The sequence below is a fragment of the Neoarius graeffei genome, chromosome 2, assembly GCF_027579695.1.
Source record: "Neoarius graeffei isolate fNeoGra1 chromosome 2, fNeoGra1.pri, whole genome shotgun sequence".
Classification (NCBI taxonomy): Eukaryota; Metazoa; Chordata; class Actinopteri; order Siluriformes; family Ariidae; genus Neoarius; species Neoarius graeffei.
Genome location: NC_083570.1, coordinates 55,758,242 through 55,776,562, shown reverse-complemented (window position 1 = coordinate 55,776,562; position 18,321 = coordinate 55,758,242). Strand labels below are relative to the sequence as shown.

General features: G+C 42.1%; 1 protein-coding gene across 1 annotated transcript in view; it reads left to right on the top strand.

Annotated features, from left to right (window-relative positions):
* syt7a (synaptotagmin VIIa) overlaps window positions 1–18,321 on the top strand; it is a 304,956-nt gene that overhangs the window by 272,396 nt on the left and 14,239 nt on the right. Inside the window, exons 10-13 of the mRNA XM_060914462.1 lie at window positions 8,397–8,566; window positions 8,784–8,898; window positions 9,341–9,540; window positions 11,765–11,978. Coding sequence (XP_060770445.1) covers window positions 8,397–8,566; window positions 8,784–8,898; window positions 9,341–9,540; window positions 11,765–11,869 — 590 coding nt within the window. The 3' untranslated portion in view covers window positions 11,870–11,978. The remainder of the gene's footprint in view (window positions 1–8,396; window positions 8,567–8,783; window positions 8,899–9,340; window positions 9,541–11,764; window positions 11,979–18,321) is intronic.

Here is an 18,321-nt window from a genome sequence, read left to right as displayed (position 1 = left end):
AGTCTTTGTGTGTATGTGTGTGTGGGGGTGGGGGCTTCCTGAGTCAGAGTCTTTCCGTGTGTGTGTGTGTGTGTGTGTATATGGGGGGGGGGGGGGGGTGTTCCTGAGTCAGAGTCTTTCCCATGCGGGAGGGGGCAAGATCCTAACTTCTTGGCTGTATGGTGGGTGGAGCTGTCAGTGATGGGAGAGAGGGGAGGGAGTTCAACATCCTGACGGCCTGGTGGATGAAGCTGTTGGTGAGTCTGGTGATTCTGGACCGTAGGCTCCTGTACCTCTTTCCAGAGGGCAGGAGGCTAAACAGGTTGTTTGCTGGGTGAGTCTCATCTCTCACGATTGTGAGAGCTTTGCGGGTGAGGCGGGTGGTGTATATGTCTTGCAGGGAGGGGAGGGGTGCATTGATGATCTTCCCAGCTGTGTTCACTATACGCTGCAGGGCTTTCCTGTTGTGGTCAGTGCAGCTCCTGCCCCATACAGTGATGCAGCTGGAGAGGATGCTCTCAATGGTCCCTCTGTAGAACGTAGTCATGATGGGTGGTGGGGCACTGGCGTGCTTCAGTTTGCGCAGGAAGTAGAGGCGCTGTTGGGCTTTCTTGGCCAGTACTGCGGTGTTGTTGGTCCAGGAGAGGTCCTCGCTGATGTGCACTCCAAGGAATTTTGTGTTTCTCACTCTCTCCACAGCAGCACCATCGATGGTCAGTGGCAGGTGTTGGCTGTGGCCTCTCTGGAAGTTGACAACAATCTCCTTTGTCTTACTGACGTTCAGCAGGAGGTTGTTGTCTCTGCACCACTTGGCCAGAAGTTCCACCTCGGTCCTGTAGTGCGTCTCGTCGCCGTTGGTGATGAGACCCACCAGAGTTGTGTCGTCTGCAAACTTCACCAGGTGGTTGGTACTGTAAGTTGTTTTGCAGTCGTGTATCAGCCGGTGAAGAGCAGAGGACTGAGCACAGAGCCTTGTGGAGCTCCTGTGCTTAGCGTGATGGTGCTCAAGGTGTTGTTGCCGACACGTACTGCTTGTGGTCTCTTGCTGAGGAAGTCTAGTAGCCAGTTGCAGAGGGAGGTACTGAGGCCCAGTTTGCGAACTGTTGTTAGAAAACGACTCCTTTGGGACAGCACCTTACTGGATAGAACGAACGTCACCATGGACCAGATTTGCACCCTGCTTGACCTCTGCCTGACTACCACTTATTTCCAGTTTAATGAAAGTTTCTACAGACAGGAGCATGGATGCGCCATGGGCTCACCGGTATCCCCTATTGTGGCCAATCTTTACATGGAGGAAGTGGAACATAAAGCTTTGACCACTTTTTCAGGAGTTGCTCCCAGCCACTGGTTCAGATATGTGGATGACACCTGGGTTAAAATCAAAACCCATGAGGTGGAAGCCTTCTCTAAGCACATCAATGCAGTGGATATTAACATCAACTTCACTCGGGAGGATGTCAGTGGGAATAATCTAGCCTTCTTGGATTGTGATGTACACATTAGACAAGACAGAAGCCTGAGCATCGAGGTCTACCGGAAACCCACACACACAGACCAGTACCTACTCTTTGACTCTCACCACCCACTGGAACACAAATTCGGGGTCATTAGGACCTTGCAACACAGGGCTCAGAATATCCCTACAACGATAGAGGGAAAAGAGAAGGAGCAGAATCACATCAAGAAAGCACTTCAGAACTGCGGGTATCCCAACTGGTCTTTCCTCAAGAGCAGAAAAAGGAACAGAATGGGCAAGGAGGATAACAGGAACAAACGCAAGAACATTGTCATTCCCTACATTTCTGGTCTATCTGAGAAACTCAGGAGGATCTTCAACAAACACAACATTCCGGTACATTTCAGACCCAGTAACACCCTGAAGCAGAAACTGGTCCGCCCTAAGGACAGAATACCCAGACACAAACAGGACAACGTAGTGTATGCCATTCAGTGCAGTGAGGGATGCACGGATTCATATATTGGGGAAACTAAACAACCGCTTCACAGGCGCATGGCTCAACACAGGAGAGCCAGTTCTTCAGGCCAGGACTCTGCTGTCTACCTTCATCTTAACAACAAAGGACACTCATTTCAGGATTGCAACATATGCATTTTAGCCAGAGAGGATCGTTGGTATGAGCGAGGAGTTAAAGAAGCCATTTTTGTCAACCTGGAACAGCCATCACTGAACAGAGGTGGGGGTCTAAGACATCATTTATCAGCCACCTACAATGCAGTCCTTGGCACACTTCCCAGAGAACTGAATGCACACCAAAACCCAGCTGTTTTCAGTGACTCACATGAGGACAGAGAGAATCAGCATTCCATTGATCACCCTAACGGGCAATCCATTGATCATCCTAACGACTCTCGAGGCCGTTCACAACCAGCCCCCAGTGACCCACACCAACAGGATGACTCAATGACACCTTAGATGAGCTTTTCATCCATGAGAGGATAAATACCTGATGCTCCCTACCAGTCAGACAGAACTGAAGAAGCCTTTTGGATGAGAGGTGAAACGTCTTCAAGAATCTTCAAGCAAGTCCAGTTGCTCTCTTTTACCACCCACAGTGGGCGGCACGGTGGTGTAGTGGTTAGCGCTGTCGCCTCACAGCAAGAAGGTCCGGGTTCGAGCCCCGTGGCCGGCGAGGGCCTTTCTGTGCGGAGTTTGCATGTTCTCCCCGTGTCCGCGTGGGTTTCCTCCGGGTGCTCCGGTTTCCCCCACAGTCCAAAGACATGCAGGTTAGGTTAACTGGTGGCTCTAAATTGACCGTAGGTGTGAATGTGAGTGTGAATGGTTGTCTGTGTCTATGTGTCAGCCCTGTGATGACCTGGCAACTTGTCGAGGGTGTACCCCGCCTTTCGCCCATAGTCAGCTGGGATAGGCTCCAGCTTGCCTGCGACCCTGTAGAACAGGATAAAGCGGCTAAAGATAATGAGATGAGATGAGACCACCCACAGTTTAAGTGCAAAAAACCATGAACTAGAAAAAGCCTTAGTGCAAAAACCTTGAACTAGAAAAATAGCTTGAGCAAAAACCATGAAATGCAATAAAGGCACAGAAACAGCTAGAATAGCAAAACGAGACATTCTGGCAAAGTCAGGGTCTGAGAACGGCTTATTTATACACAGCAGAGAGAACCAGGAAGTGAAATGCAGGCTAGATGGAATTCCCATCCCGGATCCAGATTGGCGCTGACCTGGGAGATAAGTAATCTCCGGAGTGGAAGTCCAGGGCAGAGCATGACAAACACAGGCATGAGGGAGCCCTTGGACATACAGTAAAGCAGCAGCCACTACACCATCAACAAACTCGAGTGAGCAAGCAAGTGGGGTCTGACAGCATCCATACATCCCAGTTTACCAAAACACTCTATACAAAGCTATATCTATTATGAACGCACCACTCATACGCACACTTTATACAGCATATTTGACTTGGATGGCAGCAGCAGCAATTCCAGTAGTAAAATTGGGAATGTTACACCTTATTATGAAAGGATGATAAATTGCATGCATTTTTGGTTATCACATTGGGGACTGGAGTTCAACCATGTGCTATATAGTGCACTTGACCAATTCTCATCCTCTGTTAAGTATGGTATCAGCTTTCTGTTAGTGTTTGGTGAGGTGTGCTTTGAACTACACTTAGTACTTGTCAAGAAAAAGAGCAAAAGGGAAACCTGGCAGTCCTCTGTTTACTCGCAGGACCACAGTTATGTATACCCTGCAGTGTACGTATGCAGGTTAAAAGTGTACGCAAGCCTGTTTAAGACTAAGGACAAAAGTGTACCTCCATGGACATGGTTTGTGCAACATAGACATGGACGTGTGCATGGGTGTCTCCAAAATATTTTTGATTTTCTGTTGTTGCTGACACATCTTAGTGCACAAGATGATCGCATGTGCATGCCGAAATTTTTTGTAATACACATTACTGGTTGCTCAGTATCAGCATGCACAGTCAACGCAGACTGTGCTGATGAAATTTGCGGAAGTATACTTCAGCTTCAAGTCTAATCCTATTTTGTACACTTAGTATTACTTTTTCTAACATGCATACATATAACCATAAGTTACCTGGTAGTTCCAGTCTACAATTGAATATGGATAGTGATTTGTGTCGTCATCTGTATAATGACTGGCTAGGCAGCTTATGCCGCTTTTCCACTACAAACGCGGCTGAGCCGTGCCGTGCTGAGTCGAGCTGAGTCGAGCTGGGCGGGGCTGTTGGAGTTGCATTTCGACTACAACCGCGCTGAACCGTGCTGGCTGGAAGTGGGTGGACACATTGGGTGGAGTTAGCGAAAGTGGGTGGACGTCACGTGATGTCGTTAAGCAGCGCAAACAGTGACATCAGTGAGCTTTTAAGCGGTAGTCTCACGACCCGGATAGTAAACAATAAACATGGAGGACATGGAGTCGTTAGTGTTGCTGGTCTTGGTGCTGTGGCTTGTTGTCACCGACAATGCCAACAGATACTGGCAAGAGCTTATAGATGAGGCGAGGCGCATAAGGCTTCAGAAATTCTCGTAATTCGTAATTATTCTTCTTCCGGGTTTACGGTGTTTACAGATCCCAGCGCGCTCGCGGGGCGTGTGTGGGCATGTGAGGACACTCCTCCTCACCAATCAGTGCACAGGGGAGTGTCTGCTCACGCCCCCAGCCTCACTCGGCTCGCTTTGGCTTGCTTCAGCCCTACTCCAAAACGGTGCGAGTTTTAGGGGCTAAGCAGGGCTGAAGCGAGCCGAGTCGTGCTGTTTTTTGGTAGTCGAAACGCGAGCTGTCGGGCTGAAGTGAGCTGAAGTGAGCTGAAAAAGGGTAGTGGAAAAGGGCCATTATATTACCATCTTGGAGATTCCCATAGTATTACATCTAGCAAAGTAAAGAAAAATATCAGCATAAGAAAAAAAGTTTACAGCATCTTTACTGGATGATATAAATATTCTCTAATTACTTTGTGTGCTCCTCTGTGGCTTTAGAACTGCCTCTGGTGTTTTTCATATCCTGTGAAGAACTTTTGGATTCTTTCAGTTGTAATGTTATTCTATCCGTTCTAACTCTGCAAATTATCATACACAGCCCATTCTGGAGATTGAGGTCATGGTAAAGCTTTTTTCTGAACAGTTTTACTGTATATTTTGCCTTTTGTTTTGGGTTATGTAAAAGCATACACATTTTATTTTTAACATCTTGTAATTTTCCAGGTTTTTGTAGATAAAAACTGAGGTGGGTTTTCCTTTTTTTTTTTTTTTGCCCAAAAATCATGATGGATGTCAGTGTTGTAGTTGAGTTACTAAACCTCGAGTCTGAGTCCAGTCTTGAGTCCCCAGTGTTCAAGTCCGAGTCATTAAAGAAAATTTCGAGTTGAGTCCACTATTGATCTGAGGCCTTGTCCACACGGCAACGGATTCAGGTGACTCCGATACAATTGCTTATCATTTAGGCCTGGCGTCCTCACGGCACCGGCGTTTTGGGTGCTCAAAACGCAATCTTTTTGAGAACGGGTTCCAGAGTGTAAAGATCTGGCAATGTTGCCGTTGTGAAGTCGTCTGGATGAGTAGAACGGATTTGTTTACGATGACGTCACAACCACATGACTGTGAGTGCTTCACGCCGGGTAGAAGTGTAACGAATATCACCAGGAAAAAGCCTTACAGAGCACTAGTGAGAGTGAAACACGAGCTTGGATATTATTATTATTATTATTATTATTATTATTATTGTTATTGTTATGTTCAGTGTTAGTTCCCAGTAGTAATGCAAGAAGCAGAATAGTGACAGTAATAGTGAAGCAAAAACATGCAATTGTACAAACACTGCAGCTCTACAGCAAAATATTCATTTATAAAATGGTCTGATTCTTAACACCAGTAGTGCCAATGATCTTCTCATTGCGATGCGAGTTGTCAACAAATCCTATAACTTGGTTCATGAAACGCGCTTACAAAATATTTTCACTGTGAATATTTATTGTGTAATGGTGCAAAGTGAGAGAGAGAGAGAGAGACTCTGCCCTTAGGGCAGAGTCAATCCCGCCAGCAAAAATAGGGAAAAAAATGAGCGATCTCACCTCTTCAGATGCTGGTTTAAGTCCGACAATACATTCCTCAAAAAGGGCGTAGAGGAGCAAATTAATCCATCAACGTGTATCATTCAATTTATTCCGGACCATTAAAGACGCCGCCTTCCGCGTAGAATCATATGTCATCCTCGCCGCCATATTGGATAGGTCAAAGCGGAGAATAAAGATTCATGTGCTGCCTTTAACTGTACCAACAGGTTTACCATCCAAACGAGATCACATGGGATTACCTTTCACAGGTGAGAAACAACAAATTAATCCATCAACGTGTAGTATTCAATTTATTCCGGACCATTAAAGACGCCGCCTTCCGCGTAGAATCATACGTCATCCTCGCCGCCATATTGGAGAGGTCAAAGCAGAGAATAAAGATTAGCTGCGTTTAACTGTACCAACAGGTTTGCCGTCCAAACGAGATCACATGGGATTACCTTTCACAGGTGAGACTGGAAAAATACTTTTCATTGTATTTGGTCATTATAATGTAATTTTACGAACAGATTTTCCTGACTTTATGGCTAATATGAAGTCTCGCGCATAATAGTTTATGTGCATGTGTCCTTACTTCTTCTATTGTTCTGGTGTCTCCGAAGGGACTGTCTTACAGCGCCCCTAGAGGTGTGGCATGTGTATTGCATCGTTTTCAGCAAGCGTTGCGTTGCCATATGGACCTGATATTTTACTGATTGTTGCCCATTTGGACGCGATATATTTTTAAATAACATCTCGTTGCCGTTGTCGTGTGGATGTAGCCTTAGGCTACGTTTACACTAGACCGTATCTGTCTCGTTTTCTTCGCGGATGCACTGTCCGTTTACATTAACCCCCCTGAAAAAGCGGGGAAACGGGAATCCGCCAGCGTCCACGTATTCAATCTAGATCGTATCAGCTCCGGTGCTGTGTAAACATTGAGAATACGCGAATACGCTGTGCTGAGCTCTAGCTGGCGTCTCATTGGACAACGTCACTGTGACATCCACCTTCCTGATTCGCTGGCGTTGGTCATGTGACGCGACTGCTGAAAAACGGCGCAGACTTCTGCCTTGTATCACCTTTCATTAAAGAGTATAAAAGTATGAAAATACTGCAAATACTGATGCAAATACTGCCCATTGTGTAGTTATGATTGTCTTTAGGCTTGCCATCCTTCCACTTGCAAGTAATAAGTGATATGCGCTGGGATCTCACACACAGCGGCTCAGTCCCGAATCGTGGCTTGTTCACTTCACTCGCGCGCTCTGTGAGCTGCGCAGGGCCGGAGTGCGCACCCTCCAGAGGGCACTCGCTGTTCAGGGCGGAGTGATTTGGAGCGCAGGATGCCTGCGGAGCCGAGCGTATCCGCGTATTGGTGTTGCTGTGTGCACGGCTAACGGTTTTAGTGTAAACGCGAATCGTTTTAAGAACGTTAATCTGATGATCTGCTGATTCGACGTAATGTAAACGTAGCCTTAGTCAAGTCTGAGAACAAGACTCCATCCACACCATTTGACGGTGGCTGTTGCTGCCTTTATGTGAAAGCGTCTCTGCTACTGTGTTGGACTGACATTACTGCTCAACTGCCCCATTTTAGTTAATAGGCTACAGATACGAAGCTTGTTGCTCGCTCAGCAAGCCCCGCTATCAACAGGGCAATGAACATAACGTGTCACTTCCTTCTCTGGGTGGAGTCTTACCAAATGACAATTGAAGTTTGAGGTTGTCCCCATCATCTCCTCAATAGTTCTTCTACATATGGAACACATAGCAGTGCATTTTTTCCCACTGCACGAGAAGTCTGTATAAGCAAAGCGGACAATCCTAGGGGTGTTCTGTCCAGGCATTTTAGCACCATTAATATTAATTTGTTCCTGAACATGACATATGAACAAGTGAATGTGCATTCTCTTGCATGACATTAGTATAAAAATTAATGTAGATGCAAATATTTTATGGCAAATTATTATGGCATGTTACAAAAAATAAAGAAAAAATCCAAGTCCTCGTCTCCAATTTATGAGTCCGAATGCAGTTAATGCACGAGTCCGAGTCCAAGTCATCAGTGCTCAAGTCCAAGTCAAGGCACGAGTCAGACTTGAGTCCAAGTCCTGGACTCGAATACTACAAACCTGGTGGATGTAAACTTTTGCACTCAACTCTTCTTCTCGCTAAGTTCCCAAACAAAACCTCTGTTGTTCCTCTGCACTGCAGTTCTTGGTAATTTCAGAGTTGCTGTTACAGTGGCACTGACTTTTTTTTTTTTTGTGTGTGTGTGTGTGTGTGTGTGTGTTTGGCTGAAGAGTGACTGTAGATATCTATGTGACATGACCAGTTCTATCTGCTTGTCCAGGGTTCCCATATGAGAAGGTGCGAGAGCGCACACTGTACCTGCAAGTGCTGGATTATGACCGCTTCAGCAGGAATGACCCTATAGGAGAGGTGTCTATTCCCCTAAACAAGGTGGAGCTGGGCCAACACCAGACTTTCTGGAAGGACCTGAAACCGTGTAGTGACGGCAGTGTGAGTGACTTGACACTGAATGCGATGTTGATTGATTAAATCTATAGATGTGTGAATTAATTGTGAGCTTTAAATGGAAATTAGGAATTAAGTAAACATGATGACATGCCTGACTACAGGTTCTTCTTTAACACAGTATCATCCTTTACAGACACAAGTATTACAGTCCTGGTATGAGTATTAATAAAATGGATTTTTGTGTGTGTTTGAATTGTAGGGGAGTCGAGGAGATCTGCTTGTGTCTTTGTGTTATAATCCTACTGCTAACACCATCACTGTCAACATTATAAAAGCACGCAACCTTAAAGCCATGGACATTGGAGGCACATCAGGTAAACGTATACCCAGTAATAAACATGCACGGACTTGCATTCTTCCTTCTCTCTTTTGTTTTCTATACATGACTCATTCTCATTTTCATGCTGGATTGGATTGTCTCTATTTGTCCTCATTTTACAGACCTAGTGGTTCTTCAAAACTCATCTGCAGTCTTATGCACACTATAGATCTCACAGCATCAAAGACTGACAGTAAACCAGTCTCCTTTCCTCTTCTCTTCACTGCTCATTTTGACACCATGTCAGACCACTGTTTCACTTACACTTGGCCATGTCATTCTGCTTTCATAACTTTTTACTTGTTTGTGATGAGAAGGCAAGGCCAGTGACTTCACAAAAAAATATATTTGTAACAGAAGCTCTAGACATGTGCCAGATGTGTGCTTTCATTTACCTGTGAAGATTTGCAGTACTTTTATTCTCTGATTATTTGCAGATCCCTATGTGAAGGTGTGGCTCATGCACAAAGACAAGCGTGTGGAGAAGAAAAAGACAATTACTATTAAGCGCTGCTTGAATCCCGTCTTTAATGAGTCCTTTCCTTTTGACGTTCCTGCACACGTGCTCCGAGAAACCACCATCATCATTACTGTCATGGACAAGGACCGGCTGAGCCGTAACGATGTCATCGGCAAGGTACTTTTAAACTGACAGTGCTTTTATTTATTTATTTATTTATTTATTTTCTTGGCCATGGATTGTGCTTTGGGAATTTTGTATGCTTTAGATGAATTATATTTATAGCATGTATTATGGTATAAATATATTTGTGTGAACGGTGTAGATATGCTTATCATTATACGATATCTATAATGATAAAGAATACAATTTAGTCCTTGATGAAACTATTCAGAAAAACTACATTTCAGCATGTTTTTTGTTTGTTTGTTTGGTTGATTTTGGTTTTGGTTTCTTTGGGGTTTTTTTGGGGGGGGTGTCTCACAACATCTGGCATACAGTATGTCATAGAACATATTTCACAAACAACAAACAGCTACACCATTTTCCTCATATCTAACAAAGAAATTCAATTCGCTTTTCAAGATTACTTTTCAAGATAACTACAGCCTCAGTAATGTGAAGTTCAGTGTTACTTCCAAGGTCATATTGTGGTTACACCATGTCTTAGTTGCACTGTGCCCCCTCATACCTTATTTTTGGATCATTTGCTAAATATTTCAGATTACTCAGATTTTTTTTGGGACTATGTCTCAAACCATATACTGTCACACGAAATAGTATGTCATGACAGTATGCAACTACTGATACTAATGCTAGCAGGTGGCATACTGTTTTGACATACAGTCGTGTTCTTTAGTTCAGCAGTACACTAATGCTGCATTCCATTTACCTCAGACGTTGGAAGTTCCAGTAGCCTACAATAAGTTGGAAAACCTAGCCAGGTTAGCCGGAATACAAGGTCTAGCCAGATTAGCCATTGTTGGCAATACCAGTTGATAGGGCTGAACGATTTTAAGAAAAAATTGAATTGCGATTTTTCTGGCAGATATTACGATTTCGATTTCAACCACGATTTTTTTTCTTTAAATCAAGTTTCAGTGCAAATTAATTAATACAATGAATTCCATAAAGCTAATGCAAGAATGAAAACTGAGGTCAACAGATTTCAAATGTAGGCCTGTTTATTAACATTGAGTGCCTGAGGAACAAGTTATAATAACTTAAAATAAAAATAAAAAGAGAGCCATCTTTCTTAAGTAAACTTTTGCTTCTTTTACTTTTCCCATCTACAACATATCAGACATAAAAAAAAGGTTGATCAATGGCTCAGCAGCCTCAAAATATTGCACTTTTGTAAAAGAATGTAGATAAGCATTATAAATTATAACTAGAGCCAACAATTCCCCTGTGGGAAATAAGAGTGATGCAGTGGCTGTAGCAGTCGCTATTGCAGGGCCCCTCCCTCCTGTGTGTGTGAGAGTGAGAGAGCAGCCCCTCTCCCACCCGCACGCTCAGACACAGAGAAAGCGCAGTTTCTCCTCACAGCGCTCCCTCCAAACGACGGGGATTTACATGAAAACGGAAGGAGATATTCACAAAATTCTTTCACACTGAGTGCTACAAGGCTTTCCTGAACGTAATTTTTTTTGTCTGTAGTGTAAAAAATGAGGACAATTTATTGACGAGACAAAACATAGGTCAGTTTAGGAGCACTGAGAAAAACCGCGGCTTTGACGATCCCAAAATCGTGTTGTCTGAGATCGCGATTTTCAGTCGAAAACGATAGATCGTTCAGCCCTACCAGTTGATGATGACGCTTTAAGTTGTATTTTGTGGATATAAACACCATAACAACATGTCCACAGATAGAAGTTGGACAATACTGTGTGTACGACTCATTTAATGAGACATCAATAAGACAAAAGTGCTAATAAACAGTAAACTACTACAGATTTCACTCTGTTGATTCATGGAGCAGCCATGTTGGATTTTAAGGTCAGGGTTGGTGAGGTTCTTCTGACTTTCTGAGTCAGAAATCCATTTTCAGGGGGTGTTCCAGTTGAAATTTCCAACTGGGAACCCAGAGATTCCAACTTCCCAGTTCAAATGGAACACACCATAATAGTAGTACACCAGTAGCCTGGTTTAGTGTCGAGGTTTTTTTTTTTTTTGATGATTAATACAGTCTACTGCTACCTGCTGCTGTGGAGAGCTATTCACTTTCACAATAACTATCCATAGCAGTTATTGCTATGTGAAACTGTTCGAAACATTAAAAGAAGACATGAGGCAGTTCTTCCAAGTCATCTTAGTGTGTTACAGCCCTTAGAGTATAACACTAGCACAGAAATCCACAACTAATTCAAAAATTGTGTGTGTGTGTTTGCTCCTGGCTCAGATCTATCTGTCATGGAAGAGTGGTCCTGCAGAGGTGAAGCACTGGAAAGACATGCTGAGCAGGCCACGCACCAACGTGGCACAGTGGCATGCCCTCAAAGCCTGATCACCCTCACCTAGTCCCACCCTGACCCATAACCTCTAACCTTTGACCCTTGAGCCCATGCCCCATCCTTATGCACAAGACTGACTTGATGCCTGGCTACAAAACACGGGTACTTTTAGCCATCCACTCTCAAACCTTATAACAATTAGCCTCTGCCCTTGTGTGGCCTCTTATCTTTTTCTTCTTTCCTTATCTTACTTTTTCCTTTCTCACTTCCTCCATTAGCTTAATCACACATGCTATGTTGATTTTTTTTTTCCTCTCTCTTGCAGCCCTGTTTGAGCTCTGCTCTAATTTTGGTAACATGTTTTGTTAAGGTCTGCATATGAAGCAATCATAATCGTTAAATTAGCAAAGTAGCTTCTTTTGTAATTGTAAGCAAATATTAATTCTTGACTTTTCAGAGTTCCTAATGGTGTACTTTATCAAAAAAAAAAAGAATGAAGCCATTTGAAAACTGCTATATGCAAACTTTAATGTGATGTGTTACCAGTATTTCCTCTTGTACCTTTCAGTTCACTTTCATTTATAGTCTATTATATAATAATATTTTATTAACAAATTTCCCTAGAGGTCAATCACATCTGTCCGCTCCTTGCTTCTCCTCGATCTCACTTATTTTCTATTCTGTCCTCTCTATCCTTTCCTTTCTCTCTCTAGTTTTTTGTGGGTCAGTCTTTACTCTCTCATTAAAACCAGGTGAGAGCCATTGGAGACTCTTGGGAGCTCATTTATTAGCCATCTTCGGGGCGGACTGGCCATCGGGAAGTTTCAGACTTTTCCCGTTGGGCTGCTCCATTTTCTGTTGTGTGGCCAGCCCCTTTTTCCCCTCAGAACATTCACTAAGGTACTTAAAGGGCTGGCAGAACAGGACTAGCTAGCAAAAATAGTCCTGGTGTGACAGTCTCATAATACTACAGTAAAAAACAGCAATGAAAAAACAACAACAAACAAACAAACAAAAAACTACATCAATATTAGCTATCTGGGCTACATTTGTAACCCTTCATCAACATGAGTTCATTCTGTGACACGTATTTAGTAGAGAAACTGCTCATCAATCAGTTACATAATGCTTTATTCAAGAAATGATGGAAATGTACTGAATAGATTTGTTTCAGAAGGTGGTACTTAACAGGAAAATGATGGAGGAAGCCATTGGATTGGCCAACAAAGAAGAAACCATGTAGGAGTGTTGTGTTTTAGAATGTTATGGAATATACATTTATAATTTACATGCAATTTTCATGCAGCCCTTTTGTTTTATGGCTATATTTTATTTTTATTTATGTGATATTCTACTATTAGCTCTGATGCAGCCTAGTCGGTGCATGTTCAGTAATATGATTTTGGATAAATGTCAGCACTTAAAAACAAATTTCCCTGCTGCGGTTTGTTCCCAGTCCGCCCCTAGCCATCTATTGTGCTTATTCACTATTACACACAGAAGGAATTTCATTCTTATTTAATCCACAAGGGGTGAATTACAGACTGTCAGATAAACATCATATCCTTTTTTAAAAATCATTTTTATCAACATCATGTACATACATGTCCCTTATTTGCATATTCATTGTCTTTTGTTTTTTCCCCTCCTCTTTTCTTCTTCCTCCACCTTTCCTCCCTTCACTTGCCTTTCTATCGGTCTTTCTCACGCTTTCTCTTGAGCTATTTTTTCTTTGCACTCCCTATCACTGAAACAATGGTAGTAAATTTTCCCCCTTTTCTTGGGACATTTTGTTTTCAGTGTGCCATTGGTGACGTGTCATAACTCCAGATGAAAAATGATTAATCTTAGTGAACTGAAGGGAAAAACACTAACTTTTGAGACTGACTGTTCCAGGTCCTCTGGGACATTTGTAAAAGAGATATACAATAATTCAGAAGGAAAGGGGAAAAATAAATACAAAAAAGATAGTCATCTTTGCCATAAAAATAGACAATTGATGGATTGAAGCAAAATGTTCTTCCAAACTTGCTGTGAGAAGTGATAAGTGGGCTGTGTGCCCTGTCAGGGCATCTGTAACGCAGTCTGTGGTTCTCGTGTTTTTCTTTCTTTCTTTTTTTTCCTTTACTTGCTGATGGGGATACGGCTCTGCAGGAACCTTTGAGATAAAGAGTTTGCCCCTAATACTGCCTTTACCTGACTGTGTGTGTGTGTGTGTGTGTGTGTGTGTGTGTGTGTGTGTGTGTGTGTGTGTGTAAAATCATTGATGTGAAAAAGCAGCCAATATGCAAGGTTATCCTCTTTTTTTTCTTTCTGTATTTCTGTATGCTTCTGAAAATGAGATGGAGAAATAGAGTTAACCTGCACTATATGGCAGTGTAATAATGTCAATAAATATAACAATAAATGTTTTAACAGTAATTTTCTTTTTGTATTTTAAGGGAGTGGTAACTCAAGATGGGTGCAGCAATACATGGAGGCTGGGCCAGACAGTATAGCACTGACAAATGAGTGATCATTCTCTCTCTCTCTCTCTCTCTCTCTCTTTCCGTTTTCTTTGTGTCTGTCTGTCTCTCTCTAAAACAGACAGACTCTGTCTCTGGCTAAGAGAGTGTGTTAGTTTGTTCAAAAGCACAGCCTACTACTATTACCAAAGTTATATTTATTATTGGTTTAAAAAAAAAATAATAATAATAATTATTATTATTATTCACCTGATTGACTGGTGACCTGAAGAATGAAGCCAAACTTCACTAACTCAAAAACTTTTAATATCACCTTGGACCTAATGTGTTCTGTCAATCGAAAGGTCAGGACTAAAAGGTTCTGTAGCTGAAATAAATAGCCAGGGTGGTATTATTATTATTATTATTATTATTATTATTATTATAGCCATAAGGTTTCTATTATGTTCATATCATTTTTTAAAAATATTTGAATAGTTCATGGAAATGGTCGATTTATTTATTTATTTATTTATTTATTTATTTATTATTTTATTTTATTTATTTATTTTTTTTTATACACCTAAAGGTGTTCCTGGCTACAAAAAGTCTGACATTCCTTGTAATGGATGTAAGCCATAGAAATTAAAGATCAGAAATAATGAGCAATTCTTCAGCAGAGAGGCCAAAATTATGAAATTATTAAGATTGCCTTAACTTGTCAGCTCAGTGATATTGCTAAAGTACATAATCCAAGGCAAAATGTACTGAAAACCATATTTAAAAATCATCACCCCAGTTACAGCAGTGTCACTTCAAAAAAAATCTTGGTTTGAATTTTAAGAAATGAAAGTACAGATTTTTTCTGACATAATTGCGTTACTGACTTTTCTTTCCTCGTAAAAGATTTTGCGTTCAGAGTTAAACATAGCCAATTTTTCTATGCTTTATTTATTGTGAAAAGATACCCCATACAGTGTGAAATTTTTATTTAGTACTATTATTTTGAGTACTGCAACTAAAAAAGTTGCTGCATTTTGCTCTGAATGTAATACCGAAGAACTACCCTAATATTGAAATCCAAAGTTGACTCTCTGTCACTATTTGTACAGTTCTCAGTAATTAACTTGGTTTGTCCCAGTGACTATAAAATACATGGACACAGAGGTGATTCTAGAGTCTGTTGTGGCCCCAAGCAAAAAATTTCCAGGGGGTCCTTCTGACCAGTGTTCATCACCAATATGTTATAAATAATCTGACACCAACAAAAAATAGATGAAACCAAAGTTTTTTTTAATTCCAAATGTGAAAATACAATGGTAAAGAACGATAAAAACATTAAAAAAAACATTAAAAAAACAAAATAAATAAGTCCTCGGGCCCCGACTCTCGGGGGGCCCCTGGGCCAGGGGGCCCCAAGCAGTTGCCTGCCTTGCCTGTTCACAAGCTGCGCGTCTGCGTGGACAGTGTAACATCTCTACAAATTCAAATGACCACAGGTCTAGCGCCCCTGCTGGCTGGCTGCAGTGTAATGTGTAGCTCCGCCCATTTCCATGTATTTCAGTGACAAAATAGCCTATTTTCCATGTCGCTTTTCTTGTCAAAACTGTCTTTCCATCTATTCAAACAGTTGTTTTCCCCTATGCTGATATCCATCCATCCATTATCTGTAACCGCTTATCCTGTCCTACAGGGTCGCAGGCAAGCTGGAGCCTATTCCAGCTGACTATGGGCGAGAGGCAGGATACACTCTAGACAAGTCGCCAGGTCATTGCAGGGCTGACACATAGACACAGACAACCATTTGCACTCACACCTACATGTACGGTCAGTTTAGAGCCACCAATTAGCCTAACTTGGACTGTGGGGGAAACCGGAGGAAACCCACGTAGACAGCATGCAAACTCCACACAGAAAGGCCCTCATCGGCCACTGGGCTTGAACCCAGGACCTTCTTGCTGTGAGGCGACAGTGCTAACCACAAATAAATTCCTTGTAATTTTATTTATATAACATTTTTCACATTGTCACAATATAACAGTGACATTTTCACAAAGCAGCTTCACATCATCCTCACTGGGATACATGCTAGTGTTCGAATAGTGCCAGGCCTCAAACTAAGTGATGAAATGACATGCTGCAAACAGTTTAGAGACATGCCAGTCTAATCTGACAAAATCAGTTGCAACTCAATGTGTATTTAATCCTTTATTTTGTTACATTCATTATAAATATCTGCATATTACAGGAGTACTGATATTCTGATTGAGTAAAGCAGTGGGATGTAGCTAAATATACAGATGTGATTATATTAATTCACAATTATTCGCCGAAGGCAAAGTGAATATCAGTGAATAATAACCGAGACAAAGACCAGGTTATTATTCACTGATATTCACTGAGCCTGAGGTGGATAATTGTTTAATATAAATACACAGGTGATTATTAAAAAATTGAATTAAACAAATAACTTATTTCAATCTTCAAAAGTGACATGCAAATGTAATGCACGCAGGCTTATGTCATTTATCTCTGCCGACTTACATAAAATACTTGGTTTTGAAATAAATAAAATAAATCACAATTCCACCTTCCCTTTGGATAGTTTTAGACCAAAGTTCATAGCATCTTTAGTGCTTTTAGGAACAGCATTTTCTTTCATAATTCTTACTCACTTACAGTGACAAAGTGATTGACCGCCATTTTGTTGAGTCGCTCGAGGTGATTATCAAGAAATATTTTGAATTTCTTGACCAATCAGCGTGCACAATTTTCTATAACCACCTGCGTATTTATACTAATAAGCTATTACTAATAAGTAAAAATATAGCGAGTTGGCCTAGCGGTTAGCGTGTCCGCTTCTCGATCGGGAGATTGCAAGTTCTACTTGCGGTCGGGTCATAGCAAAGACTATCATAAAAATGCTACCTACTGCCGTCTGGCAAGGCACACTGCAATACAGATGCAAATGGGGAGTCAAACTTTCACGGATACCAGAGGACTAGCCCCCCACTGTAACCCTAGCTGTATACAGTAGGTGAGAGGCCGAGGGCTATGGAAACGGAGATCGGTGCCGCCCAATTGCATGGCACAGGAAGGACTTTAGACTTTTAGAATAAGTAAGAATAAAGGTGGATACAAATATATTTGAATTCACTTATGAATTATCAGCAATAACTAAATTGTAAATAATATGGCACAAAATCACAAAGTTTAAGTTAGATAATGTAAAAATACATTTACAACAAACTCATCCATGTATGAAGGCACCATAGTATTAGGATCATATCTGTGCTTTATCTGGAACAGTTATAGCTTGGGATAGTGGATCAGCAGCGTCCAAATGAATCCAAACGCACAAAACCCTAGCTTGGGCCCGCCCATCCTAAGCGTGACGCAACACGAGGGCCTGTTGCAAGCTTAGTCTGGCCAGGCAAGCTATCTACAGCTCTTCCAAGCTCCCGAAAAATCGGGAGCCAATCAACTTTGAGCATCTCCAACGGCCCTGGGTAGAGGCGTGTTCAAGGCAGTGACGTAGTAGAACTGCGACCGGAAGCCATAGATTGTTTACAGAATCTATGCCGGAAGCGCTTCATTCACTAGAAACATTACGAACATGGAGCAGCGACAAGCCTTTGACACAGCGGTAGATGCTGTATTGAAAGCATTCAACGGGAAGTTCTCATTGAAAACGGAGCAAAGAGCAGCCCTGGAGGTATTTATCTTCTTCCTGTTACTCAAGCAGTTTCCGTCACGTCACATACATCAGAGGAAAGAGTGATGTGATTGGTTTAAGCTTCGTCACAGCCTTTTCTGGCTTCGACCAGTAGCAAACTGAGGCATTTCAGGGAGGCAGGTCAACCACGCGCTTTGGGAAACGGTTGGGCTTAATATCTTTGTCAGACCAAATGCTCGCAGAGCTTTGAAGTCGCGTTAGCCAGACTAACAAAACCCAGCCCGAGACATAACAGAAGAAAAAAAAAACAATAATGGCAGTAGAATTAGGGCTCTCAGTCTTCATCCTCAGTCTTTAGAGTTATTTTGATGGTGCAGTCTTGTTG